Genomic DNA, 24,328 nt, shown 5'->3' on the forward strand with positions numbered 1-24,328 from the left:
AAATTGAGAAATTTAACTTAAATTAACTGAGTTACTGTTCTAACTAATGTTTTTGTTTTGTTTTTTAATAAATGATTTTCTCCCTATAACACCCCTAAAATTAGATTTGTAATTTTTCCAAACCACGTGGGTCTTGCACTTTTTCGATGAGAACATACGTTTTTCTATTTATGATCCATTGATTATATAAATATTTGTTTGAGCCAAAAAATTGTCAAACTGCTCCAATCAAAGATTCCAAATCTCATGTATCAAATAGGATTTGTAAGGCGTTATAGAATTAAATTTTTTAATTTAACCATTTTTAAATAGGACTTTAAAGTATCGCTGGGCTAATTTCTGATAGAAAATACAGTCAAATTAGCATAAAATCAACTTTTTCTTATAAAAAATGTGTTAATTAAATAAATGACTCCACAGCAGAGCAACTTTTTAACACTTAGAAGTTCATTAAAACCACAAATATATATATACAAAAATAATGACTAATTATTAGACTATTCCTGCCCTAATTTGTCTACCTTTTGGCTATCCATTATAACCCAATGTGGTATAAGTTATAGTAATATATCTGCGAACTGGACCCTCTAATCTCACCATTGGGTTAAATGGGAAGTTAACAATCTGACATTAAACTTCAGTTAGAAAAACAAATAAAAATCTTTATTTTGATAGACTAAAATTAAAGCCATAAATTGAATTAAAAACTAAGTGGATATAAAATCAATGAACATATTTTTTAGTTCAAGGTTCACTTCAGGCAATATTAACGTTCAAATGAAAGTGTTGCTATTTTCTAAATTTGACTGTTTATTTTGGCTTACAAAAATGCAATGTAATTTTGTCAGTCAGGACTTAACGAAAAGTATTCGTCAACGAATGTTCTTTGCAATACGATTACGAAACGAGACCATTTTTGTAAATGTTTCGTTTAACTATAACTAATCTTTTATTCTCCAGACGAAATAGATATGAAGCGAAATATGACGAAGAAATGTGAAAAAGGAAGACGGAATCAACACTCAAAAAAAAAAAAAGGTGTGAAAACCAAGGAACAATTGATCAAAAACTGTAAAAAGTATTTTACAATATATATGTTTTTAAGGATATCAAGGGGGGGAAATGTTGATAATATTGATATGGAGGGATTCATTATCTGTGACTTTTGAATCTTTATCACTCCGACTTCTTGATTAGAATGGAGAGTCCTAAGTCATATCAATTCAATATGTAGTTTTCACCAATACTTCAAATTGAGAACAGAGGCGTTATTGAATATTCTTCATATAGATTTACATTCATATTTATTTTGTTGGGATTAAGCTTTTGGAGTGTTGTAATAATCTTTAGTAATGCTATTTTGTAGGTATGATTACTGTTCACATAATCGGAACACAAAGGTGCTGATGATGGCCTTATCTATATTTGTCAATATTTGTTATAGATATAATAATAATACATTCACCAGAGAGGAGGAAACAGACAGTTCTTAAACTAGAACGCAGATCCAGGGACCCCTCAAAATAACGATCCTCTCTTTTTTGTAGAAGCCATATTGGCCCTGGACTTTGTCCAGTAACTTTTTTTAAATTTTTGATCCCCCGGGGATGAATATTATTTTTAATTTGTCAAATAAGTGTTTAAATATAGCCAGGTGACTGTAATTCTATAATATGTAGGCTAGAAATGGCTCTCTAATGTAATAATTTCTTATCTTTAATAATAAGTAATAATAACAAAAAACACACAAAAAATAATTATGGAAATATAACGGCGTTTGATATTTCGGGCAGGCTTTCCTTCTTTCAAACTAAACTTGGAAAAAAATATTTGGTTAATTAGTGTCTAAACTTTATTTAAATATATATTTTTCTACTCGACGCTTCATGGAAGGCGAAGATCCCAGCAGCTCCTCCAAGATTGAGAATGAATCTCAATCCAAAAACATTGTGAGACACTTACAAAAAGGTTTTTTTTCTACATATCTTATCGTTGTTTCCTTGTCGGATTTTTGATATCCTATCTCAAAAAAAAAAAAAAAAATTAAAAATATTGCTTTGTATTATCTTTTTTTTTACAAAAGACTTGATAATAACAATAAACTATCATGCCTCTTGTTACAGGATTCACAATCTCTTCAACGAGTGTCATCTCCTCCCATATCCCTAATCAATTCATCATCTGGAGTGACTACTGAAGAAAAAAGAATCAGTGAAACTCCACTAAAAGGTGAAAATGAAAGTTCCAAAAAGGAATCCCCTCCTTCAACTCATGTTCCTTACATCTATTCCACCGGAGCTCCAGAGGATGAACCAAAGGTAATACAGGATGCTCTTAATACAGATTAGATTTATAAATAAATTTATTCATACACCCCTGTACCCATAGCTGGAGTATTTAGGCTCTGCAGATGTGGGCTATGTTCAACTTTCAACAGCTGAAGGACCTCCTTCGTCTTCAGATAGAATTATGATCATCCAGGACCCCTCCATTGTATATACAGGCTATGATCATTCCCCGTATATTCATCCACATGTGGTAAATTTAGCTATTACAGATTAAAATCATAATTTAATGACATATATTTGCTCCTAGGAGGGAATGCGATCTACTGATGCACTTCAACAAGCCGTTCAGTCCGCCGAAGTCGATAAACTCGACCCTATACTCCTCCATTCATCTAACGACGTTTCAGGAGGAATCAGGGATACTATTTACGCAGATTCACATCACTTTGAGGTACCTATACTAAGCCTTTTGAAATTTGCTTGGTTTGGTTATTGAAACCAATGTTTCCCACCTTTACAGAGTACCCTTGCGCCGATCAACTATGAGAGATCACACAGTGACTCCCCCACCTATACAAATCTTGAAAACGCAAACAGTGGGAACTTCGAATCCAAGCATATTCAAGCTGAGACATATGATATTTATGGTCCTATAGGATTCAATAATGGACCATCTATAGCCCCTACCATTTACGGAAATAAGATCTCCAAAACAAATCCATTAATGTACGAAAATATTTCAAATCTGGACACATCCTGGTCAAGCAATGGGATTTTAACTTCTTCATCTATCAACAAAGAATACGGAGGTGAGTTTCTTGCCATTCAAAAAAAACAATCAGACAATATCGTCATGTTGTTGATGTTTTAGTGCCAAATGATGGATACTCTTCTTCGGGTCTCAAAAAGCCCAATTTGGGGAATTATGCTCATTATGTTCCGACTGCAGCTACTTCAAACTTTTATCAGGCACCCCCCTCTTCCTCTAGTCTCATACCCCAACATCAATCAACGCCACCTTCTGCCCCTCCTCCAAGTGGATCTCACAATGACGAAATTGCTACTCGACTTCACTGTAAGTTACTACCTTTTTGAAATACTCTTCCATGTAGGAAGGAATATTTATATAGTAGGTTCTAGTAAAACAGGAGGGAAGCGTTAAAGTCTCTGAATATTTGAAAATGTTCAAACAATAATTTTTATTCATAATATTCAAACTATTTTACTATATAAATATTCGTCTTTTTCATGTTGGGATTTTGTGGACCGTACAAGTACCATTTGTACGTTTCATAACGTTTTATTTATTTACTAACGGGAGTACCCGGCATTGCTCAGAGTTATGTCTTAAACGCCTTTGTTACCCACATGCATTGTATGTGTAATTATGATAGTTTCTCACCATTTTTTATATCTATGAATAATGAAGGATTTTTTAAAAAATTTTAAGCAAGTATTTACAAATTATCATTATTATTATTTTTTTTTTTTTTGAAAATTAGAAAAATATTTGATATAAACTAGAGTAGGTATGTCTGGTGATGCCCGGGGCATGGATAAATCAAAATTAATTAAGAATTCTGCTGTTTAATGTTGCGATTGGTATCTATCATTTCCCCTTTTTTTTAATAAGGAGATAAAGTAGGTATGCCCTGCGTTGCCCGGGACATTAAGAAATTAAAATTAATTCTGAACTTTTGTGCTTATTTGAGAGGAGATTATAAAGTTTAGAGAAGAAAAAATATTCAAGCTGAACTATCGTTCGTTCATTTTTCATATTATTGTCAAATATCCTTTGTCTTATTCCCTCCTTCCTTTTTTTTTCTTCTCTAAATTTTATCATCTCCTTTTTAAAAAAAGTGTGCAAAGATACATACCAACATGAAGGGAGAATCATTTTTAAAATTTTATGGTCCTTATTGTTTGTTTTATATGAAAATTTTAGAAAAAGGCTATTTTAAGACTGTCATGGCCTTGAAGGGCAAAAAAATTTTACGAGAACCATTTTTTGAGGCTTGAGAACCTACATGAAAATTTTCAATGAAATCCATCCATTGGTTTGGCCATGCTTCTAGGACTCACACAGATATTCACATTTGATATACACTGGCCAAAAAAAGTTTGGATTTTTTTTTTTCTGATTACCTACGGCTTTATCATCAGTTAACACAGTAATTAGGCTATTGAAATGAAGAAAAATTAAGGTTCAATATGGGCATCATTATGTATTTGTAAAAAAATCAAAGTATTTTAGTATAAATTTTAGCTTAATCAAAAAATCCTCTCTTTGCCGCTATAGCCGCTTTACAGACTGTAGACAATCTTGTTTGTTAGTTTTTCTACATAAGCAGGTGTAATATCATTCCAAACAATCTTCCAAATGTTCCACTTACTTGTAGGGTACTTTTGCCGATCTTTTCTGTCTAGGTGTTCCGACAATAGCTCTATTGAGTTCAAATAAGGAGATTGAGCTGTCCATTGCATAATAGATAAGATGTAAGAGGCTTCTTGTGTTGTTGAAAAACAAACTTCCTTCCAATTAATCTCTGTCCAGAAGGAATGGCTTGCATCTTCAGGATAGAAGGATAACCATTCTGAAGGAATTAACTTTCAGAATGGTTATCATTCTACCATACATGCCAAAGAGAAAAATTACGTATAAAATTAAGCCTGGCCAAAACAGCTGGATTTTTACAGGCAAATAATTAAAAAATATTTTATGCATCTATTTTTTTCATAATAATTGTTATTGTGTTAAAGTAAGAATATTGACCAAGTCATAGGCAGTGATGAACATGACGAAAAAGTATTTTTTTCCAAACTTTTTCTTCTCAGTGTATGCTCTAAAAAACTATATTCTAAAATGCAAACACAGATACTAAGGACTTCTTTTTAAACAATATCTTTAGTGCTTCCGTCCTCCATTAAAATACTATAAACCCTTTTTACTATTAACTCTTGAGCATTTTTATACATGACCATTATATAAATTATTATGACGGGCTGAGCTTTAGATACACACACTCGCTGTTATATTGTTATCTTTTTTAAATCCCCAGTTCTAAGATATTAAGTGCCACTCAAAAATGACACCTTCACAGATGGACAGCCAAACTTTGCTTTTTTAATATAGATTATAAAAATGACCATTTCAATTACCAACTATAGAGAGTTTTACTAACGTCACAGATTGCTTAATCATAAGCCAAAACGACGCAATGTTGGAAGAGAAGAAGTTGTTAAACAAAATTAATATACATTTTTAAAAGAAATCTGAAGGAAACTTTATTTAATGTCTTGAAAATGAACCAGAAAAAACACACCAAATTGTTGCATATAAATGAGTAATGGCTTTTATTCTTAAGATGATTTGCACATCTATCGGACGTGTATTTGGAAATACACTACTTATTATTAATATAGTCCTTAAAAATACATATTAGAGCTTTCATACCTCTGCAATTATAGTATTCAAAATGAAATGATTAAATGATTTATAACGTAACATGCTTCTAAGGGAGAAAATGCCACGAAAAAATAAATTTGTCAAATATCGTGCATTCAAAATTTAATTTATCAAAGTATTTTCTTGCCTAATAACCAGAAACGCCTCAAATTTACCTTATCAATAAGTACCTAATCTTCACCCTAAAAGTCAAAAATTAAATTAACCATCGAATAATAGAACTTCAATCATTTGTATTATACTTTTCACAGGTAGCCTGTAAATTCTCCATTTGAAATTTTAATTTCATTTGTTGGACACAACTTTTTTCACCACTCTGCTTATAGCTACAAATTGTATACCTCGTATCATATTTGATCTCATAATATTTATGGAAAATCCATCAAATTTTTTTTAGGATATAATATTAATTTACGTATTATGTATGTATATAAATAAAAAAATAGAAAAAACTCTAGAACAAGCTAACAATATCGATTACATTTGTTCTCCTCGACAAATTATCGTCAATTTTTATCAACAAAATATTCTTATTAAGTCTTTGGAGGTACTTCAAATTGCACTTAGTATAAAAAAATCATCGCCACTATCAGAAAATTAAAAATTAATACATTTTTCTTGAGAGGGACCAATTGGGGGACATATAAGCTTCAAACTATAATGAACATTCTTGTGTTGATCAACTACTACCAGAAATTTGACTACAGTTTCAGTATATTTTAACAAAATATATCTATGAAATATTAGCTTGTGTACCTATATGATATAAAAATTAAATTGGGCCCTTCTGCTTTTCTTGATTTTTGTTCAAGATTGTTTTTATGTTAACTCAAGACAGATGTACATATTTTTCATAAATTGAATATATTATGTACATACTTGGATTTTCAAATATAACTCCTGTTTATTGGAGTAGTTATTTTTTTTTTCGTTGATTCTTACTGTTGACATAGTATATAGATTTTTTTTCCATCCCTGTGTATGAAAAATAGATAAGAAACAAATTAAATAATGTGATACTCAAACAAAGCCAAGGATTACTGTTTACTTTTCTGTAAAGCCACGTTTTTTCTTTTTTGTTATATAGATTTGTCGTGTACAAGTTGAAACATTTATTAGAAAATTGTACAAGTTGCAACCAAGATAATGCAATAATAGAATATTCCAGGGATAGATGCTATATTATGGTATCATTTTTGACTATTTCAATAATAGTTACTAATTATTCGGCTTGTTATACCTACAGGGTGTGAGAACATAACTTCCTTATTCCAAAAGCCAATAAAACAAGTATTATAAACCAAATAGTTTAATAATGAGTAGTGATGGACGATTAATCGGAATCAATTGAGTTATAGGTTTTTGAAAAAAATTATATATAAGTGCTGATTTTTGAAAAAATTGGAGATATGAAATTGTATATAGGAAATTTTCTTTAAAAAATTTAATATTTGAAATTCTTTTACAAAAAAAAAATAATCATATTTGAAATTTTTTCCAAAAAATTTATATTATATTATAATACAGTATCTAATAAAATACTATTTAGATTTTAATCATATGTAATTCATTTTAAAAATGATGAAGAAAATATGACAGTTATAGTCGTGCGTTATAAGAGATAAATTGTCGTAGGTGTGATTGACTTATTTGACTTAATTATTTCTATTACAGATAATGGGGAAGGCTTTGTCCAGATTGATCCTCAATGCATGAAATGCTCTGCAATATTGGGACCAGGCCTATGGAGACGGGATGGAAGAACATCCCCATACTGTGACAATTGTGCCAACTATGCAAAAATGAACGGAATTCGAGGTCTTTCCTCAACTTCAAATCGACCTTCCACATCTGTGAACCGGCGAACCTCATCTGCCCCCTCTAATAAAATCACCTCGAGAAGACAAGGGCTTGTTTGTGCAAACTGTGCTACAACCAAAACCACACTTTGGAGAAGGAACAATAACGTAACAATAATTAAACTGAATTCATTAATGAGTAATCAATAAAAAATAAAATGTTTTCACAGGGAGAGCCAGTGTGTAATGCATGTGGTCTTTACTATAAGCTTCATCGTACTCCAAGACCATTGGCTATGAAAAAAGACGGTGTCATTCAAACAAGAAAGAGAAAACCAAAGAGTATCGTCAATCATGAACATCCAGTAAAAGTAAAAAAGTCCCAAATGCCCTCACCTAATACATTAGAGTTACAACAAGCATCTAATCAGCCGACCACATTGGACTATTCCTACAACCTTCCAAACAAAGAGCTTTTTGCAGGTACATAAATAGATATTATGATCTGATTAGTACAAATCATCAAAGGATATACTTGAATTGGGGTCGACTCTGACTCGAGTCCTACACAATATGACTTGGAATCAAAGTTAAGAGACTCATGACTCGACCTTAACCCAAAGTTAAAAACTAGTATGGTTACCATATGCTCAAGACCATAGATGAAAATAATATTATCCACCGGTTTGTAAAAAAAAAAGTAATTGAAAATTAGTGTGTTCCCTCTGATAACTTGAAGAATGTTTAGGAAAAGAGCAGTATAGCTGTGATGACGTTTCATTAAATAAGCTGCGAGCTGCTATGACATAAAGGAAATAAACACAAACTCCAAGTACAAAAAGACTTAAACTTTTAACTCTGCAACAAATCCTCAGGGTTACTTTACGTATTTCACACACTCATGATTACCTTATACTTATAAGTTACTGGAAGTTGTACTAAACACCTCCGACTTCTGAGTTTTAATTCAGTTGTGATCCTCCCATTTTTTTTTTTACTGTATTTGTATATGATATATGTACATCCCCAAGCACTATATACAGTCCACAGTTTTTCGTAAATACTTACAGAACACTAAGCTTTATTAATAAGAAATGTTCTCTCTTCAAGAATATATTATTGATAATGACAACAAGTTTTGAACATAAAAAACATATTTAGGTAGAAACTACAAAAAAGCCGGCTCTAACTACATTATAATATTATTTCCATCTATGGTCAACGCCACCATATCTTAGATTATGACTTTTAAGGATTGAGATCAAACCCGATCTCGAAAACCGTATAACTAGTATTTTAATTGTGGATTGAGACTCAAATAGGAACCGATATGCTAAGATTCCGAATTGAATAAAACACGCAATTTGACACTTGCAAACATCATTTACTTCAAGCTGAAAAATAATTCTACATCCTGTAGATCCACTCTCTATTTGTAAGCCACAAAAGCAGAAATTTTGGGCTTTAAAGGTCATTTTCATGTTTCTCGAGTTTGTGGTAATAAGGGAAACGTTCCCTCAATCCAAGAACAAAGCAAGGATGGATTTTAGTCATCTAGTGTCATTCAAGCGCCATTTATATTTTTAAATTATGCTAAACTTATGCTACTATTCATGTGGCCGAATCAAAGTTGGACACAAAAGTCGGACTTACTTATTTAACCATAATTAAACTGCGACTTCATTGTCAATAGACTTACAATTCGACACGAACTCGTAATAATTGACTAATGAACAGTTCTGCTCAATAGCTACTTTGAATACCTTTTTAAATACATTCTTAATTATTTTTTTACATCCCATAGTAGATCCAAAGCAATTACCTTCACCTAGCAGTGGTAAACGTGGTCTTATGTTACCTGAATATTTTATAGATGGAGAGGGAAGCAATTCCTCTTCCAATGGTGGACTGAATAACGAAATGATTTTTTCTGCTGCAAGTGGAAAAGACAGAATGTTAAGTGGAACTTATGAAAGTCCAGTAATAACAAGCAACCTAAATAATCTAAACTCCGGCGGAACCTCGGCTCCTTCCTCTACGTCCTCCTCCAACATGGTTGGGTAAGAAGACAAACAAATTAAATTTTAACTTCAAAGAGTCATCGCCTTCAATTACTTGGGAACCATGCATAAGGCTTTATTACATAATTGTAATGCACATTAAATAACAGGGACAATAATAATAATTCGGATACCTGGTTTCATCAAGGTATTTGATTTATTTTATGCGACCAGGTAGTTTTATATTCAATATCGTGATACGTGTATCCAGTAGCGCCGGAACCATAGGGGCCATTGTCCCCAACCCCAAAACTTTTGCAGAATTTTTATAGTTATAACAATAAGAAAATCATTTTGTATAAAAAGTTTTAAATGCCATAATTTAGGGTGAAAAAATTTCAATTTACCTCCTTTTTCTATTTAAAAATGAAAAATGTTAACTCTCAAAAGTTTTCCGTATCAAATTATTACTTGCTCCTCTGATGACGTCGCCATGGTATAATTTGGCCTCACGTAAAAATAGATTCCCCCACCGGAACAGGGATAGGCTCAATGACATGTTTAGAAAGTAAAATATGTCTTTGAGATAGCTCAAAAAATACTCATTCTTTTTCCCTATTTTTTTTTTTTTTTTGCACAAGCAAAATACTTTATATATATAAGTAATTATAGTTATGAAATTAATTTAAAACAATCGTATAATGTTGTTTTGAGGAATTAAAAGAACCTTTTCCATTTTTGGTTAATACAGTTGTTACACGACAGTTTTGATTCAATTTCCTCTTTCATTTCAAAACTCTAAAAAAAATTGCCCATAATGGTTCAAAAAAAGGAAGGGGAGAAAGAGTGTTTGTACCCTGCATAGAGTATCCCTTGAATAAGCTAAGGAGCCATTTTCCAATGTCTCGCCACCATATTTAGAAAAACAATAGCTATAAAAGACTATGGAGTATCAAGGGCGTCCGCATGGGTGGGATGGAGGGGTGTAGCCCCCTCTCCACCAGCACCATTTGAGAAATGTCTGCTTTTTACTAGAGTTTTTTTCTAGTCAGGATGAAAAAATTTGACAGTCAAATAGGGGTAAAAATTTTTTTACAAAAAATTTAATATTTGAAATTTAATTTTATAAATTTTTTGTGAACTGCTGTGATTTTGAAATTTTTTGAGAAAAACTATGGATTTTTGAAAAAAATTAATATTTGAAATTTCATTTTGCAATTTTTTTTTCCAAAATAAATGTAGTTTTTGTGAAGAGCTGTTGTAGGTTTTTGACATTGTTTTCATCAAATTTTAAAAAATCCCCCCCCCCTAAATATGTATATTATAATCTCCTGCAGACGCCCTTGATTATGGTCCCATGTGACGTCATTTTGTAGGTAAAATCCGGTTATGAAATGGTTCCGACGCTCCTCTATGTAACATTTGTACTAGTGCTACGACTCAGTCTCGAATTTCTGAATTGGTTCAAGACATCTATTTTTTTTCCTTTTTTGTCTCTGAATCTATCGCAAAAAAATTTGTCTTGATTGTTCTCATTTAAAGCATTGTTCAAGTGTCTGCGCCGTCGAATTAGAGGGACCAGAGGAGATTTGCCCCCTTTCTGCAATAATGCTAAAATACTAACTCTACCCTCTTTTGAAGGTCAAATGATATGTCATTATACATTTCATATTTGCGATTTTGTCCCTCCCAAAGTTTTAGAACTTACAATTCCTGTGAGTGTATTTTGAAATAGTCGATCATCGCTATGAGGATGTTATGTTTATACAGTGACTATGTTTTTGTTTATCTTTTTTAATAACATAAAACCTCCAAATGCGGGTTCTTTAATCAGTTTTTCTTCGCGTGTATACTTTATGGGCAGTATCACAGTGATGCTTTAATTGCTAAATTACAATCACAGAGGCTTCTGCAGGATAATAATTATTCTATTCTTTGGTGTGTTGCTTGGTTTTTGGATTTTTTTAGAAAAAATTCCAAAAATTTAAATTTGTGCTCTGCTGCAGAATTTGCTTTAATGACTTCTATTTTTTTAATCAAAGAAATCCTTAAAAAAAATGTTTTACCTCCTATTTATGCTTCAAATTTTTTCATCCTGAGGAATTTTTTTTATAATAAAAAATCCATCATTTGGGATGAGCCGGCTCCTGATTGGTGGGAGCAGCCTCCCGTTGTTCACTTCAAAGAATCGTCTCATAGATCCGTTACCTTCCCAAACGACACATCACTTCTGTATCATGGGTTTTTCTAACATGGTGTTAGAAATGTTTCCAAACATTGGATATTTTGGAAAAAAAAATTGGGAAATGAGACCAATAATATAAATGTTCATAATGATTAGCAGCAAATAAAATCGAATATAAATGACTTTAAAAAAACTAAGTAAACAACATTATTAGAAAATATTTTATTAAATGGTATAAGACATATAAATATAATGTTGTAATATCGATGTGTTTTTTAGCTGGCCCGCTAATTTGTCTTTGATAATATAAAGAAGGAATTTTCTTTTCAGTAGCAGTTGTCATATATATTTAATTCCTGATTAGTGAACATCCTTTCCTAAATAGATTCAATTATATTCAAAACCTGATTTAACATTCGTGTGTGTTCACAAAAGCCGGATCGTAACCCTGAGGATTTGTTGTAGAGTTATAATTCTAAGTCTCAGATTAGAATTGGGGATCGACATTGGAGTAATTTCCTAGTTTATATCCTTTTCTCCTTCATCTCTTGTCACAGCTGTTTGTAGCTGATCTAAGGAAACATGATGAGCATTATTCTTTTTCTTCTACAAAATATTTTTCAAATTGTCATGGTTACCATCTTGATTTTCGGTTTCTTTTTTTTTAACATTCCTGTTCCAAACTGGATTTTCATTATTAGACATATAATATATATTAAGGATATTTACAGGTCACTATTCAAAATTATAACATTTTTCTTTGATCAGGAGTATATTATTCCCTATCAACGTTTTTCTGCTTATTACTATGGTGAGGATTATCCCCCATGCGTAACAAAATTAATCATGAATACAGAGAGACATTATGCAAGGAACGATGTTGGCTTTGTTGCAGAAACTATGACCAAATCTGCATTATTCTTGAATATAGGTTTGTCAAAATTTTCCTAATCCTCGTCAAGGGCGTCCGCAGTAGGTTGGCAGGTTGGAGATCCTGTAGCCCCCCCCCCCAGCCAATATACAAATTTCCAAAAATTAATTTTTGTTAACTGCTTTGGATTTTAGAACTTTTTTTCGGAAAAATATAATATCTGAAACTTTTTATATAAAATTTAATATTTTTAATTGGATTTCCGAAATTTTTTGCGAGTAGCTGTGGATTTTTGATTTTTTTTCCAAAAATTCAATATTTGAAATTTTTTTTGAAGAAATTTATTTTTTTGAATTTTTGAAATTTTTTTTAAAGAAATTTATTTTTTTGAATTTTTGAAATTTTTTTTTTTTCAAATAAAAATTTTCGAAAAAAAAATCAAAAATCCATTATTCTAAAACTATTCACAAAATATTTCAAAAACTAAATTGTAAATATTCAATTTTTCGAAAAAAAAATTTCAAAAGTGCATAGCTATTCACAGAAAAATTAATTTTTTTTTCTTTTTTTTTTTTTTTGGGGGTACATCTTCCAGACGCTCCTGTTTCTTTTCCCTCCATTAGGAGAGGAGTAGGAGCAGCAAATAAAGATTAACTGTTTTCTGAATTAATTTTTATTTTTCGGCGAAATTGATTTACCAAAATATGTCTTAATAGAAATTACTTAGAAATAAACCAAATATATATAATTTATTATGGTGCACAGGCTATCCACCTATATTACATATCTTAAGGAATTCCGCATTAGAGGTTTCTTAGAGGTATTTGAACTTATCGGCCTTAACTTTTTGATGGCCTTGATCCATTTCTCTCTCCTTGAGATTCGACAGGAACTTATTTTAACATAATATATTTTTGGTTTTATCATAGCCCTATTTACTTATTTTAGATCCCGGCACAATAAAACAATCTGGCATTCTCAGAAAAATTAAAATCTAAATTTTAAAAGTGAAACAGCTCTTAAAAAGAGTATATTAAGTTATACATACATAAGTCATAATAAATTCAAGGGAGTGAGTTTATCAAGCTACATAGAATACAATATGGAATTTTATGACGACTAATGTATAGCACGTGGAAAAATATTTCATGTTGTTCATATTCTTCTCTGGTTCATCTATGATTGCGACAATGCTCAGTATTAGTGTTGTGTCAGTCCTTATTTATTTAGTCAATTCCAGTCTTAGGACAGGTTTTATTATTCCTTGGGACCGGTCCTTCGGACTGTCAGTACGATCACTGATTAAATAAAGTATAGTGAAGTCACCAACGACCAAACATTATCATTTTTTGGACTGAAATGCAGGACTGAACTAGGCGAGACTGCAGTTATGTCCTAAATAATTTGACAATAATCAGTTTGTATAATGGTGTTTATAAATAGTGTTTTTTTTTCTTTCAAAGTTAGTGTCTGATCTTAAATCATTCAGTTAATGCTTAATTTGACTTAAAAATCAGCTTTGAATTGTCATCATAATATATTCAATACAGAGTCTCTTTTTCCCATACAATTGAAGTTACTTTCAAAATTTCGATTCACCGTATAATAGCAGTAAAATTTACAATCCACATTTATGAGCAATTAAATGTCCATTGAAATATCTGTATAGCCTAGTGGTTATTAAATTTTTAACGGTGAATACTACATATCAAGATCTCAAAGTACCACTATTATGACCAAACTGAAAATACGGTCATTTGAAAAAAAAAAAAGACCCCAGTAAAAAAAAGAAACAGGATACGAAATTCTTTTTTTCAAAAAAACAAAAATTATTTTTATAAAAAAGAAAACAGCCCGCAAATTTATGCTTGCCCTACAGCAAAATTAGCCCTGCTCACTGGTTTAGACATAATTTCATAAGATCGAGCCGAGTCTCAGCGCTACTTGTAGACCATTGGTTGTCCTTGACTCTTGAACGTTTGTGTCTCTTTGTTCGAATTTTTCTTCTAATAAAATTTTTTTATTACTCCATTATTTAAATAACCCTTTTAATTTTTTTTCTTCCAGAGAGTCCCTGAATACAACCTGCTATCACCATAGGCAGACACCCAATAATGAAGCCTACATCTACTGATCCACTCAAGTAATCACATGAAGCAATATGACCTTCAAATATCATACTACTACGAATGAATTAATAGACTTTAATGTACAATTAATTCGCAATTTAATCTATATTTTGATAGAAAATATTATTTGGTATTATCTCACATAAAGGAGCATCTTTATTCTTTATATATTTTTCTAATTTGTTTCTACGAAATAATAAAATATTAAATAACTATTAATTAATTCCTATATATTAATACATCGTTATGCGTTATTTATTTTGGTATTCAAGTATTTTATAATATAATTTATATAAGGATTTGATTGTGTCCGCCCATTTCGACTTGTTTCTTTTCAGTTTCAAATTATAATAACAAAAAATTGTCATATACGATCAACGCCAACATTATCAGATGTAATTTTTAATTTTTTTCAAGATTTAATGATAACCTATGTCCTAAAACCTGCGTTGCGCCAGTATTTGTGCGTTTTTCAAAATCTTGAATTTAGGGATATTTACTTTTTTTAAAGGAATAAATATCCTTCTTCCTTTTTCAGGAAAAACTTTCTCATCTCTAAAATTGATTCCCAATTAATAAATAAAGTATTTATTTTGTATCCTAATAAATACATATCGGTGATCTGAAAGGTGCACAGGAAACCGATGAGTGGTAGGCTTTGGAGCCTAGGGTTTCATCCAACGGCGTCAGAAAGATGGATTTTAAACTATCATCCACAATAAAGACTTTGTTTACTCTAGGACAATAAAATATTGATTTTAAAATGCTTATTAGACTATGAAAAGTCGCTGAAATGAGGCTTGAAGGGAAAAATACTCGCTGAAAAGAAACGCTCCGCAATTAATCCAAGCCTAATTTGATATAATATGAAGTTTATAATTAATTAATCTAAACAAAAAAAAAACTAACAACAATAAAGTGAAGTCTAAAAGTTTTGTTGTCTTTTTCTTTTGTGGTCCATGGCATCTAAGATTGGCTGTCTTTTTGCGTGATATCTAATTCTTAAATCATCTATTTCTTTTTCCATATACTGGTCAATATTTCGCATACGTGACTTTAATTCGTCATATGATAAAAAATTGAGCTATTCAGAAAATTAATACATTAATTGATGTGGAAATGAAATTTAAAATAAACTCAATTATATTACTAATTCTAAATCGTCCAAATTTCCAATCCCTCTTTGCGCTTTTGCTCCTCCCAAGGAATTCTGTGAGGCAGCCATATTTTGAGATGAGTCAATAAATTTGCCTCCTCCTATAAGTTTAAACTGTTTTTGCAATGCAGATTTTTCTTCTGCTTGTAGTTGGTTGTCTGAAGGAAATTGTCTTTGATTAGGATTATTAGATGTGGTATTAGAAGGCAAATTGGTTTGACCTTTAGGAGGTATCGCAGGAGGATGGTCGTCATTTTTATCCGCACCATCACTTTTCTTATCAAAATGCTCTAAAAAAGCTGGACGATAATCCTCAGTAAGCGTATCATGTCCTATATAATATATGCAAATGTGTGTAATTAATATAATGAATAAATACGTAATTTTGTACTTCATTGATAATTAATTACTTTTCATGGTATCGTCCTCATCTTCATTTATAACCATGGTACCAAGATTGGACTCTAATTCCCCTAATGTTTTATTGTCTGGAGTAAGGGTTGCATGTTGAATCATTGTTCCATGATCATCAGTAAGCGTATTCCCTGAATCAATCTTATCATGTCCCCATCGTGAATCCGGGAGAAGTGTTCCCCCTTCTGTACAGTTAGTACCAATGTCAACCTATAAAAAGAGAGTTACATATTTATTTGAGTAAATAATCCAGCCAAGACCCTCGAACCATTTCAGATAACCGCTCTCTCATTTCTTGAGCTTCTCCAATTAAATCAAACAATAGTTCACAAGATTTTGCACTCTTTATAAATTCATGTTCAAGGAGTTCGGATGCTGTTGCTCTCTCCTTTGGATTTTTAACCAAACATCTGGATACGAAGTCAATGATTTGTGGACTCCATTTCCCCGGTTTATTAAAAGTAGGTGCGGGTTTGGCAGGAATCATAAAAATAGCTCTCATAGGATGTATTTCTCCGTAGGGCGCCTTTCCCTCAGCCATTTCAAGTGCAGTTATCCCTAAACTCCAAATGTCGGCCACACAGTCATAGCCGATTTCTTGAATAACTTCAGGAGCCATCCAAAAAGGAGTACCAATGACAGTATTTCGTTTAGCCATCGTGTCCTGAGTAGAAAGATAGACATTTAGTAGACTTATCAACTAAATTTTACTTTTTAATACTACATTCAATAGGTTAGATACATTATAATAGTTAATCTTAAATATGCAATTAGTTTTTCACTATCAGATCTAGTTTTGAAGTATTTCAAATCTCAATTTTTTCGTTATTTATACTCTTTTACATATTATGTTTGATAAAAGTTTCGAGAAAGAAACAAAAATTGGCTTATTTACTGCAAAATTTTATAATCAGGAGTAGAAGGAACTCGTTAACTGAACCATAACTAATAGTGGAAGGGTGTGTGAAGTATACCTAGAGGCAGTTATAGGAGGGGCATTAGCCCCAGACCCGCATTTGATTATAGGAAGTATTAACCCTTTTTTTTAGAAAAAGAGTCCAGCTTTTGGCCGGAATTTGTAAAGTTACGGAAAAAAAAAAAAAATGAAATCTCAAAATTGTCAAAAAATCAATTTATCTTTTATAATATGTATTTAAGTACTAACTCGATTTTGAATCTTGATAATCGGTCAACAAATAAATGAAATATCAATATTAGTATGAATATTTTACATATTTCGCTTCAATAGGACAACTCCCGTACTTTTAGCATATAAAATTCGTTGGTGAATCACTCTGGGAAATACATTTATCACACACTTAAAGATCCGGATTCTATTTAATGAACAAATATGACCAAAAAAAATTGGGACATATGAAGTGTCATACATGCTCTGAAAGTCATATTTAATGGTGAATTCATTTTTATATTAATTAATTTAAAAAAAAACTAGTTTTGGCAATCTTTTGAGAGAATTAGTACATGAAATAAGGGTTAAATGAATCCACTTCAAAAGTCAGTCTATCGATATGTCCGTGTAAGTTTCATTAGTTATTTTAGATTAATATGTGAAATATTATACTACGGAAATAGTATTTTATAACTATTTGGTACTTAAGAACCAGATACCAACCACGATATTTACTAAAGACAGACAAGACAAAGAAGTATGTCTATTTTTGGATTTTATCAGCCGGTTTATGTATTGATCATTTTAATAAAAATAAATTCTGGGAATGACCTACATACGAATACATTGTGACATATAAAAATATCATGAATAATTTTAATCAGTTCTAGTACTAACAGTCCGAAGGACCAACGATCATAATAACCGTTCCCAAGGACTCTTAGGACATACTCAAGACTGAACTGGATCGAATAAATAAGGAGTAACACAACACTATTTATAACCACTGTTTAAAAAAAGTCTTTCAAAAATGAGTAGAGATATCAAAAATCATATTCATATCATAGAAAACTTAGACCAGTGGTTCCCAACCTTTCAAATAGACAAATTTAAGAATAAAATATAATATTCCTCATCGGAAATAAGGACCACTTATATGTAAAACCAAGTCTTTATCCGTTAGAAATACTTGTATCAAAGTAATTTAAATAGTATTTTGTAAATAACGTGAACATGTATACTTGTTTGAAAAACTCAGCGTAAAACGGGAATGGGTACTTGGTAGAGTGCAAAATCTCCGCCTAAAATCAAATTGAGTTATCTATTTCAATTTGTTCCAATGTTATGGTCAATCACACATTTTTTACGTTTTGTATTAACTTTACTTTGAACTCTCAAAATTTAAAGTTTACTGTGACCATATATAATTTTCGTACCAAGTTTGATTAAAACCGATCTGTAACTTTTACTGTTATCCTCGTGACTAACAAACAGAGGCAAAAACATAATCTCCGTTCAACTTCGTTGTGGAGGTAATTATATCAAGAAAAACAATAGATTATTTTACAGATATAATAAAATTGAGATTCGAATTAAAGAAATATTTGCCAATATTTTTAGAAAATAATATTTAATGAAAATTTATTTAAGAAGTTGTCAATAGAGAAATTGGATATGTGTAAACTAGATCCTATTGAACTAGTTCACAAACTTGCTAATACTACAAAATTCAAATGGTAAAAAAATATTGGGACATATACATATTTCGAAATTTAATTATTTTGACTTGCAAGTCATCTCAATTCAAAGGGATACAATGATTTCGTTTTTCTTCTTTAAAGTACTATCTAAATCATTTAATCTACTCTAGTTTTGTTTAATGTCATAAAAATGACACCATAGCAAACCAGCAATGATATTCATAGACGTATCTGAATACATCTGCATTTCTTGCATAGGCGGATGTTTGAGAAGAAATGTGAATAGGATTTTGTACATTATTTTATGGAGACGAAAGACAGAAAGAAATAATTGAGAGAGTCGATTCTTTTCTACTAAAACAATAATAAGTTTGATAATTGAGGAAAATATCAACTTGTACGCAACATATATGTCGGTCCATTAAAAAAAATGAAGTTACTATTGACCTTTTCTGCTTTCAAAAATTGAACACACACTAAAAAAAAGTAAATGTATACTGATATCAAAATGTGTGCCTTACTGTAAGTTGTCCTGCTACACCAAAATCCGCAAGTTTTGCATGGCCCTCATTATTCAACAATATATTCCCCGACTTGATATCCCTATGAATTTTTTTCCTAAAATGAAGATACTCTAAGCCCTTTAGAGTATCACATAGTATTGTAGCAATTTCATCTTCAGTAAGAGGAAGAACCTCTCCTTTAGGTAAATTATTATATAAACCACGCAGTTTCATTATATCAAGTACGGATCCAGTTCCACAGTACTCCATTACTATCTAAAAAGTAATTTTTTTAAGTGATTAACACCTCATATCTCTCAAATCTTACCCACAAATCCGTATTTTTGAAGTAAGAACCGTAGTATTTTACGACATATGGAGAATCACATTGTTGCATAATGGAAATTTCCTTAATTATTTCTTGCAAGTCCGTATCTACAGGCACTTGTTTGATGGCTAACACTTGGGACGATTCTTTGTGAATGGATTTATAAACGGATCCATAGCTTCCTTCTCCTAATTTACAAACTATGTCGAAAACTTCTTCAGGTTGTCGAGTCAAAGACTCTTCTGATAATTTGTTTAATTTACTAATGAGAATAAGAAGATACAATATATATATTTTTTATTTATAAAAAGAGCAAACTAACCTCATATTTCATCCTTGGTACATTGACAAAACAGATGAAAACTGAAGGGTGATTCGCAGTACCTTTATAAATAAAAAAAGGAAATGGAATCTTATAAGATAAGAAGCAAATAATACTGTGTTACAAACAATAGGACTTCTTTTTTTTTTTTAAGTAAACAATATTTAGACATAAAAAACAATATTTATAATAATTAATTAAGGAGACGACAATAATAAGGTATTTTTCAATCTAGAAAATGCATAATTATAATTGGTCAATTAATCTACCCGTTGAGAAAATATTCACATTAATAATCAAATTTTATAATAGAAATGAAAATAATATTTAAAATTAACTATGTCATTAAAAGCTTCAGTTTATTCCGATATTCACACATTCAAAAATAAAGGAATATCCATGAGATCCATTTACCATTCCAATAATTAGGATAAAATTCTAATTGGCACTGTTTAAGTACTCTAATTCCTTTAAAACAGACGAGGCTCTATCTGCAGTAAAATCCAAATATACAAAAGTTTTTCTATTTTTGCAAAAGGATAGCTTGTCCTTGGCAATGAAAAATATTAGTTTTGTTTCTGCGAAATACGTTTCAACACGAGGATACACAGAGGAAGATTCTTCATGATATATTGGTGTAAGGATTCGTGTTGATTTAAAATCGAAAAACATGATATAATACTGATATTGATCTTGAAGCTGCGTTCCCTTCTCAATAAAAAATAACATGTCCTTATAAAAAGTCAAAGACTCGTGTAGACAATCATCAACTTCGGAAGAAATATAACCCTCTCTGACAATGATGGGATCACCGCTCTTGGAATAATCAATCACAAGGTAGTAGCGTTTATTGTGAGTATAAATAATAAATCTATGCAAATCTGGGTCATCGTCAAAAAGTGCCGAAACGGATGAACGACATAGATCCGCTACATTATCAGCCACATACGTGTACAAAATTTTCCTCTGTGACAAATCAAACAATTGAATCACATTTCCATGATCTCCTCCTTTACTAATGATTAATATTTTATCTCCTTTAGCATCTTTGATGCATGACTTTTGAGGGAATGATTCCGTAAAATACACTTTCTTAGAATCCTTGTATACAAAAAGTTTTGAAAATTCATTATCAATGGCGTACATTATAACTGTTAGTTGAGCTCCATTCGCGGATATTATTGCCTGAGACACAGAGTTGGGTTTGTATTTAAATGAATTGGGTTCAACCTTGAATTCTTTTATTACGGGAGACGAATCGGGTTGAAGTTCTTGTTGTTCTTCATTTGTTAAACTAAGATTCCATTTGTATGTAAAAAATATCAAGTTATCAGAGGTCAAACTAGGGAGAGTAATTGCTACATCTTGACCACAAAATGAGATTAAATTATACCCATATTCACAACAAGAGATATAGTCAACCAAAAGTATGTGAGTATAAATAATAGCTTCTAACGAATTGGATAGAGCATTCCAAACTACGAATCGAATAAAGATATCCGTTCCGGATATATACTTTTGCAGGAAAAGAAAGGTACCATTCAAGTGTTGGTTAGGAAAAAACACATTGCTTGCATTCCAAACCGGAGATTGAGACTCCGGCATGAAAAATGAATCCCCAATGCCCACTTGTTCAACATCACACAAAAAATTTCCATGTAAATTGACGGTTTCAAATGCGAAAATACCATGGTTCATTTTTGTTTTCAAGTCCATGACTTCGTTTCTCTTCTTTAAAGTACTATCTAAATCATTTAATCTACTCAAGTTTCGTTTAATGTCATAAAAATGACACCATAGCAAACCAGCAATGATATTCATAGACGTATCTGAATACATCTGCATTTCTTGCATAGGCGGATGTTTGAGAAGAAATGTGAATAGGATTTTGTACATTATTTTATGGAGACGAAAGACAGAAAGAAATAATTGAGAGAGTCGATTCTTTTCTACTAAAACAGTAGTTTCCTGGAAATAAGGTTGATAATTGAGGGCAATTGTATCCCTCGGATTTGCAGAGAAACGCCAAATTTTGAGCCATAATTCGTCAGGTAGTTGGCGAACAATATCAGAAGGTATAGAGCTCAAAAATAAAGCAAATCGAATATCCAAAATACGGTTTTTAATTCCTTGGATTTCTCTATAGACTTGATAGAATTGATCATATTTTGGGAAAATAGAATAAAATATCCGTGTGGATTCACAATATTTCCTTTTAGAGAGAGCCGCATTTGTAATGAGAGACTTTTGAGGTCGTTCTTCGTCCGTGTCAGAACCTGTGGTATTCTCATTATCCGACTTGAGATGGATTGTGAAGCTATGAGTTGTTCGCCTCTTCCAAGTCAGGAAAAACGTTTCAAGTTCTTCCAGGAGGAAGAAGAGGGCTTCGTAGTGCCATTCCTTACTTTCGGGATTCTCCAACTGAGAAAAAACAGAGGATTCCGCCACATTCGAATCTTTCACTTTGAGAAAAAGCTGTTTTCCATCCCCACAACGCCAATAATGGTCTGCAAAAATACAAAATAATAAGGGACGCATTTCCTTTCTATTCTATCATTCTTTCAAGAGATCCGAGAATGGAATAGAAAGGGAATGAGGGAGAAGCAGGTCTAAGAAATAAGAACCATCATAGTGATAGGAGCCCAAATCATCTTCATCGTCTGAATAAAACTCATCGCTTTCCCCATGGATCTCATTCGAAAAATCAAAGAAGGAATCTTCGAGCCCCAAACTCAGCTCGGGATTGTCGAATTCAAAGTATTGGTACAAAGGATCGTTATCCATGAATAATGATGGCCGATATAATTCCTTAACTGAGGAATATTTATGTATTTAATTGTAATTTAATAAAGAGACCTCTTCAAAGAATGACGTCATTTACACTCTTCTACCGTACGTCTATTATATATGGGCGCGCTTTACTTCAATAAAGCGGTTTTACAAAAGCGTTAAAACGCTTTAGATTTTACTCACGTCATAATTAAAGACGAAGACATCTTCGGGGCTCATAGTTGTTTTTTTACGACATAAGATGGACACATTTCCAATATATCTTGATTAAACTACATTAAACGGCTTTATAAATAAAAAAAGACTTAACACCTACATTTAATACTACTTAACGCCAATAATAAGTAGTGATATTTCAATTAAATCAATGTAATATGTTCTGAAAATGCCTATGAAACCTCTAAATTTGTACATGTTTTTTGAATCGATTAGGTTAAATCTACAATATGGAAATAAGATGGTATAACGATGCAATAACATATTTGTAATACGTTTCACATGGTCAGAAATATAATAAAAATAGGCATTAGAGAGAGATATTTTTGATAAACAGTAAGGTTTAAATTATTTTATTTGTTCGTCCCATTTTGGTATCCAATTGGTTTTTATTGTTATAGAACTTGGGCCCAAAAATGACCACTATATTTTGACATAATCAAATAGACATAGGGTAAGTTAGCTGTTTTAATTAGTATACGATAGCTGATAGTGCTGATAAATAACAAGGTGACTAGTATATAAGGTGTGTCGATAAGAAACTTGCAACAGTTTGGTTGATGTTAGTTGACAACTTTTTTTCATGACGTCACAACGGAGCTATATTCAGTGTTACTTATTACTCACAACTAGTAAAGTGTTAATTTATATTTAATAATTATAGATAAATACTAGAAGCCGAAGGAGCATAAAACAGTTGTAAACTGCATGAAAAATACATTTAATTCATAGGGATTTGGATGGATCTTTCGTACGAAGGATTCGGATATATTAATCCGCATCCACTCATCTTTTCCGTTCCTAGGAATTCATATTTTTTCCATTTGGATATCCAATAGGCAATACATATTCTGATCCTCTCTTCAACTTCATGTTGAAGGGATCTCGACTTTTAGTATTTGTGCCTCACTTGGGGGATATCATCTTATTTAATGGAAGAATCCTGCATTGTGGAAATACGCTTCACATCAAGGTCTATGATAGTTACTTGTGACCTCGTCAATCATTGCGTCTATGCTCAAAAATACATAAATTATTCAAGATCTTTTACGAGATCATCGTATACTTCTACATATAAGAACTATGGAGTTTCTTATAACGACCAAATAATCGACTGAAATATCCAGTGAGGAACAAGGAGAGTTCTCATCCTCCATCCACTGCTCCTTAATTGAAGTTTTTTAATCCTTTTCTCCTTAAGTCAACTCTCCTTCGTCTTCCACTCCCATATAACTATTTCATTGATAAGAG

The 24,328-nt window shown here is 31.5% G+C and overlaps 3 protein-coding genes and 1 long non-coding RNA gene across 8 annotated transcripts; 1 reads left to right on the top strand and 3 right to left on the bottom strand.

Annotated features, from left to right (window-relative positions):
- Positions 1 to 1,695: 1,695 nt before the first annotated feature.
- LOC121117729 (uncharacterized) lies at positions 1,696 to 2,014 on the bottom strand. Its single transcript, XR_005864230.2, has 2 exons — positions 1,877 to 2,014; positions 1,696 to 1,810 (listed from the first exon to the last, which is right to left on the bottom strand). It is a non-coding gene; the product is annotated as an uncharacterized lncRNA (long non-coding RNA).
- Positions 1,774 to 14,975, top strand: LOC121117727 (uncharacterized). Of its 2 annotated transcripts, none has more exons than XM_040712208.2 (10): positions 1,774 to 1,949; positions 2,124 to 2,318; positions 2,389 to 2,538; positions 2,596 to 2,739; positions 2,809 to 3,097; positions 3,160 to 3,363; positions 7,429 to 7,721; positions 7,784 to 8,036; positions 9,358 to 9,613; positions 14,677 to 14,975. In XM_040712208.2, the coding sequence occupies exons 1-10, from the start codon at positions 1,887 to 1,889 to the stop codon at positions 14,741 to 14,743; spliced, it is 1,914 nt and encodes a 637-aa protein (XP_040568142.1). In that variant the 5' UTR covers positions 1,774 to 1,886; the 3' UTR covers positions 14,744 to 14,975. The 2 variants fall into 2 exon arrangements, with proteins under 2 accessions (XP_040568142.1, XP_040568143.1); XM_040712209.2 differs by having other exon boundaries at positions 9,361 to 9,613.
- Positions 14,958 to 20,213, bottom strand: hpo (serine/threonine-protein kinase hippo). 4 transcript variants are annotated; one of them, XM_071888896.1, is made up of 9 exons: positions 20,072 to 20,213; positions 19,750 to 20,011; positions 19,440 to 19,697; positions 16,577 to 16,972; positions 16,305 to 16,518; positions 16,116 to 16,226; positions 15,889 to 16,052; positions 15,648 to 15,822; positions 14,958 to 15,589 (listed from the first exon to the last, which is right to left on the bottom strand). In XM_071888896.1, the coding sequence occupies exons 1-8, from the start codon at positions 20,074 to 20,076 to the stop codon at positions 15,664 to 15,666; spliced, it is 1,569 nt and encodes a 522-aa protein (XP_071744997.1). In that variant the 5' UTR covers positions 20,077 to 20,213; the 3' UTR covers positions 14,958 to 15,589; positions 15,648 to 15,663. The 4 variants fall into 4 exon arrangements, with proteins under 4 accessions (XP_071744997.1, XP_040568145.1, XP_040568144.1 ...); XM_040712211.2 differs by having other exon boundaries at positions 15,889 to 16,226; XM_071888895.1 differs by lacking the exon at positions 14,958 to 15,589 and having other exon boundaries at positions 15,594 to 15,822.
- On the bottom strand, positions 20,134 to 22,972 carry LOC121117726 (uncharacterized). The gene is made up of 2 exons (XM_040712207.2): positions 22,696 to 22,972; positions 20,134 to 22,578 (listed from the first exon to the last, which is right to left on the bottom strand). The coding sequence occupies exons 1-2, from the start codon at positions 22,853 to 22,855 to the stop codon at positions 20,510 to 20,512; spliced, it is 2,229 nt and encodes a 742-aa protein (XP_040568141.1). The 5' UTR covers positions 22,856 to 22,972; the 3' UTR covers positions 20,134 to 20,509.
- Positions 22,973 to 24,328: the final 1,356 nt, after the last annotated feature.

Source organism: Lepeophtheirus salmonis, chromosome 5 (assembly GCF_016086655.4).
Source record: "Lepeophtheirus salmonis chromosome 5, UVic_Lsal_1.4, whole genome shotgun sequence".
Classification (NCBI taxonomy): domain Eukaryota; kingdom Metazoa; phylum Arthropoda; class Copepoda; order Siphonostomatoida; family Caligidae; genus Lepeophtheirus; species Lepeophtheirus salmonis.

Excerpts from the sequence above, each read along its gene's own strand:
- LOC121117727 (XM_040712208.2), top strand. The coding sequence starts at position 1,887 with ATGGAAGGCGAAGATCCCAGCAGCTCCTCCAAGATTGAGAATGAATCT. Across the intron at positions 8,037-9,357 it reads AAACAAAGAGCTTTTTGCAG|TAGATCCAAAGCAATTACCT; the intron begins GTACATAAATAG and ends TACATCCCATAG. Across the intron at positions 9,614-14,676 it reads TCCTCCTCCAACATGGTTGG|AGAGTCCCTGAATACAACCT; the intron begins GTAAGAAGACAA and ends TTTTTCTTCCAG.
- hpo (XM_040712211.2), bottom strand. Across the intron at positions 16,519-16,576 it reads GAGAGCGGTTATCTGAAATG|GTTGACATTGGTACTAACTG; the intron begins GTTCGAGGGTCT and ends CTCTTTTTATAG. Across the intron at positions 15,823-15,888 it reads ATTTGGACGATTTAGAATTA|CTCAATTTTTTATCATATGA; the intron begins GTAATATAATTG and ends TTTTCTGAATAG.
- LOC121117726 (XM_040712207.2), bottom strand. The coding sequence starts at position 22,855 with ATGGATAACGATCCTTTGTACCAATACTTTGAATTCGACAATCCCGAG. Across the intron at positions 22,579-22,695 it reads GGGCTCCTATCACTATGATG|ACCATTATTGGCGTTGTGGG; the intron begins GTTCTTATTTCT and ends GTATTTTTGCAG.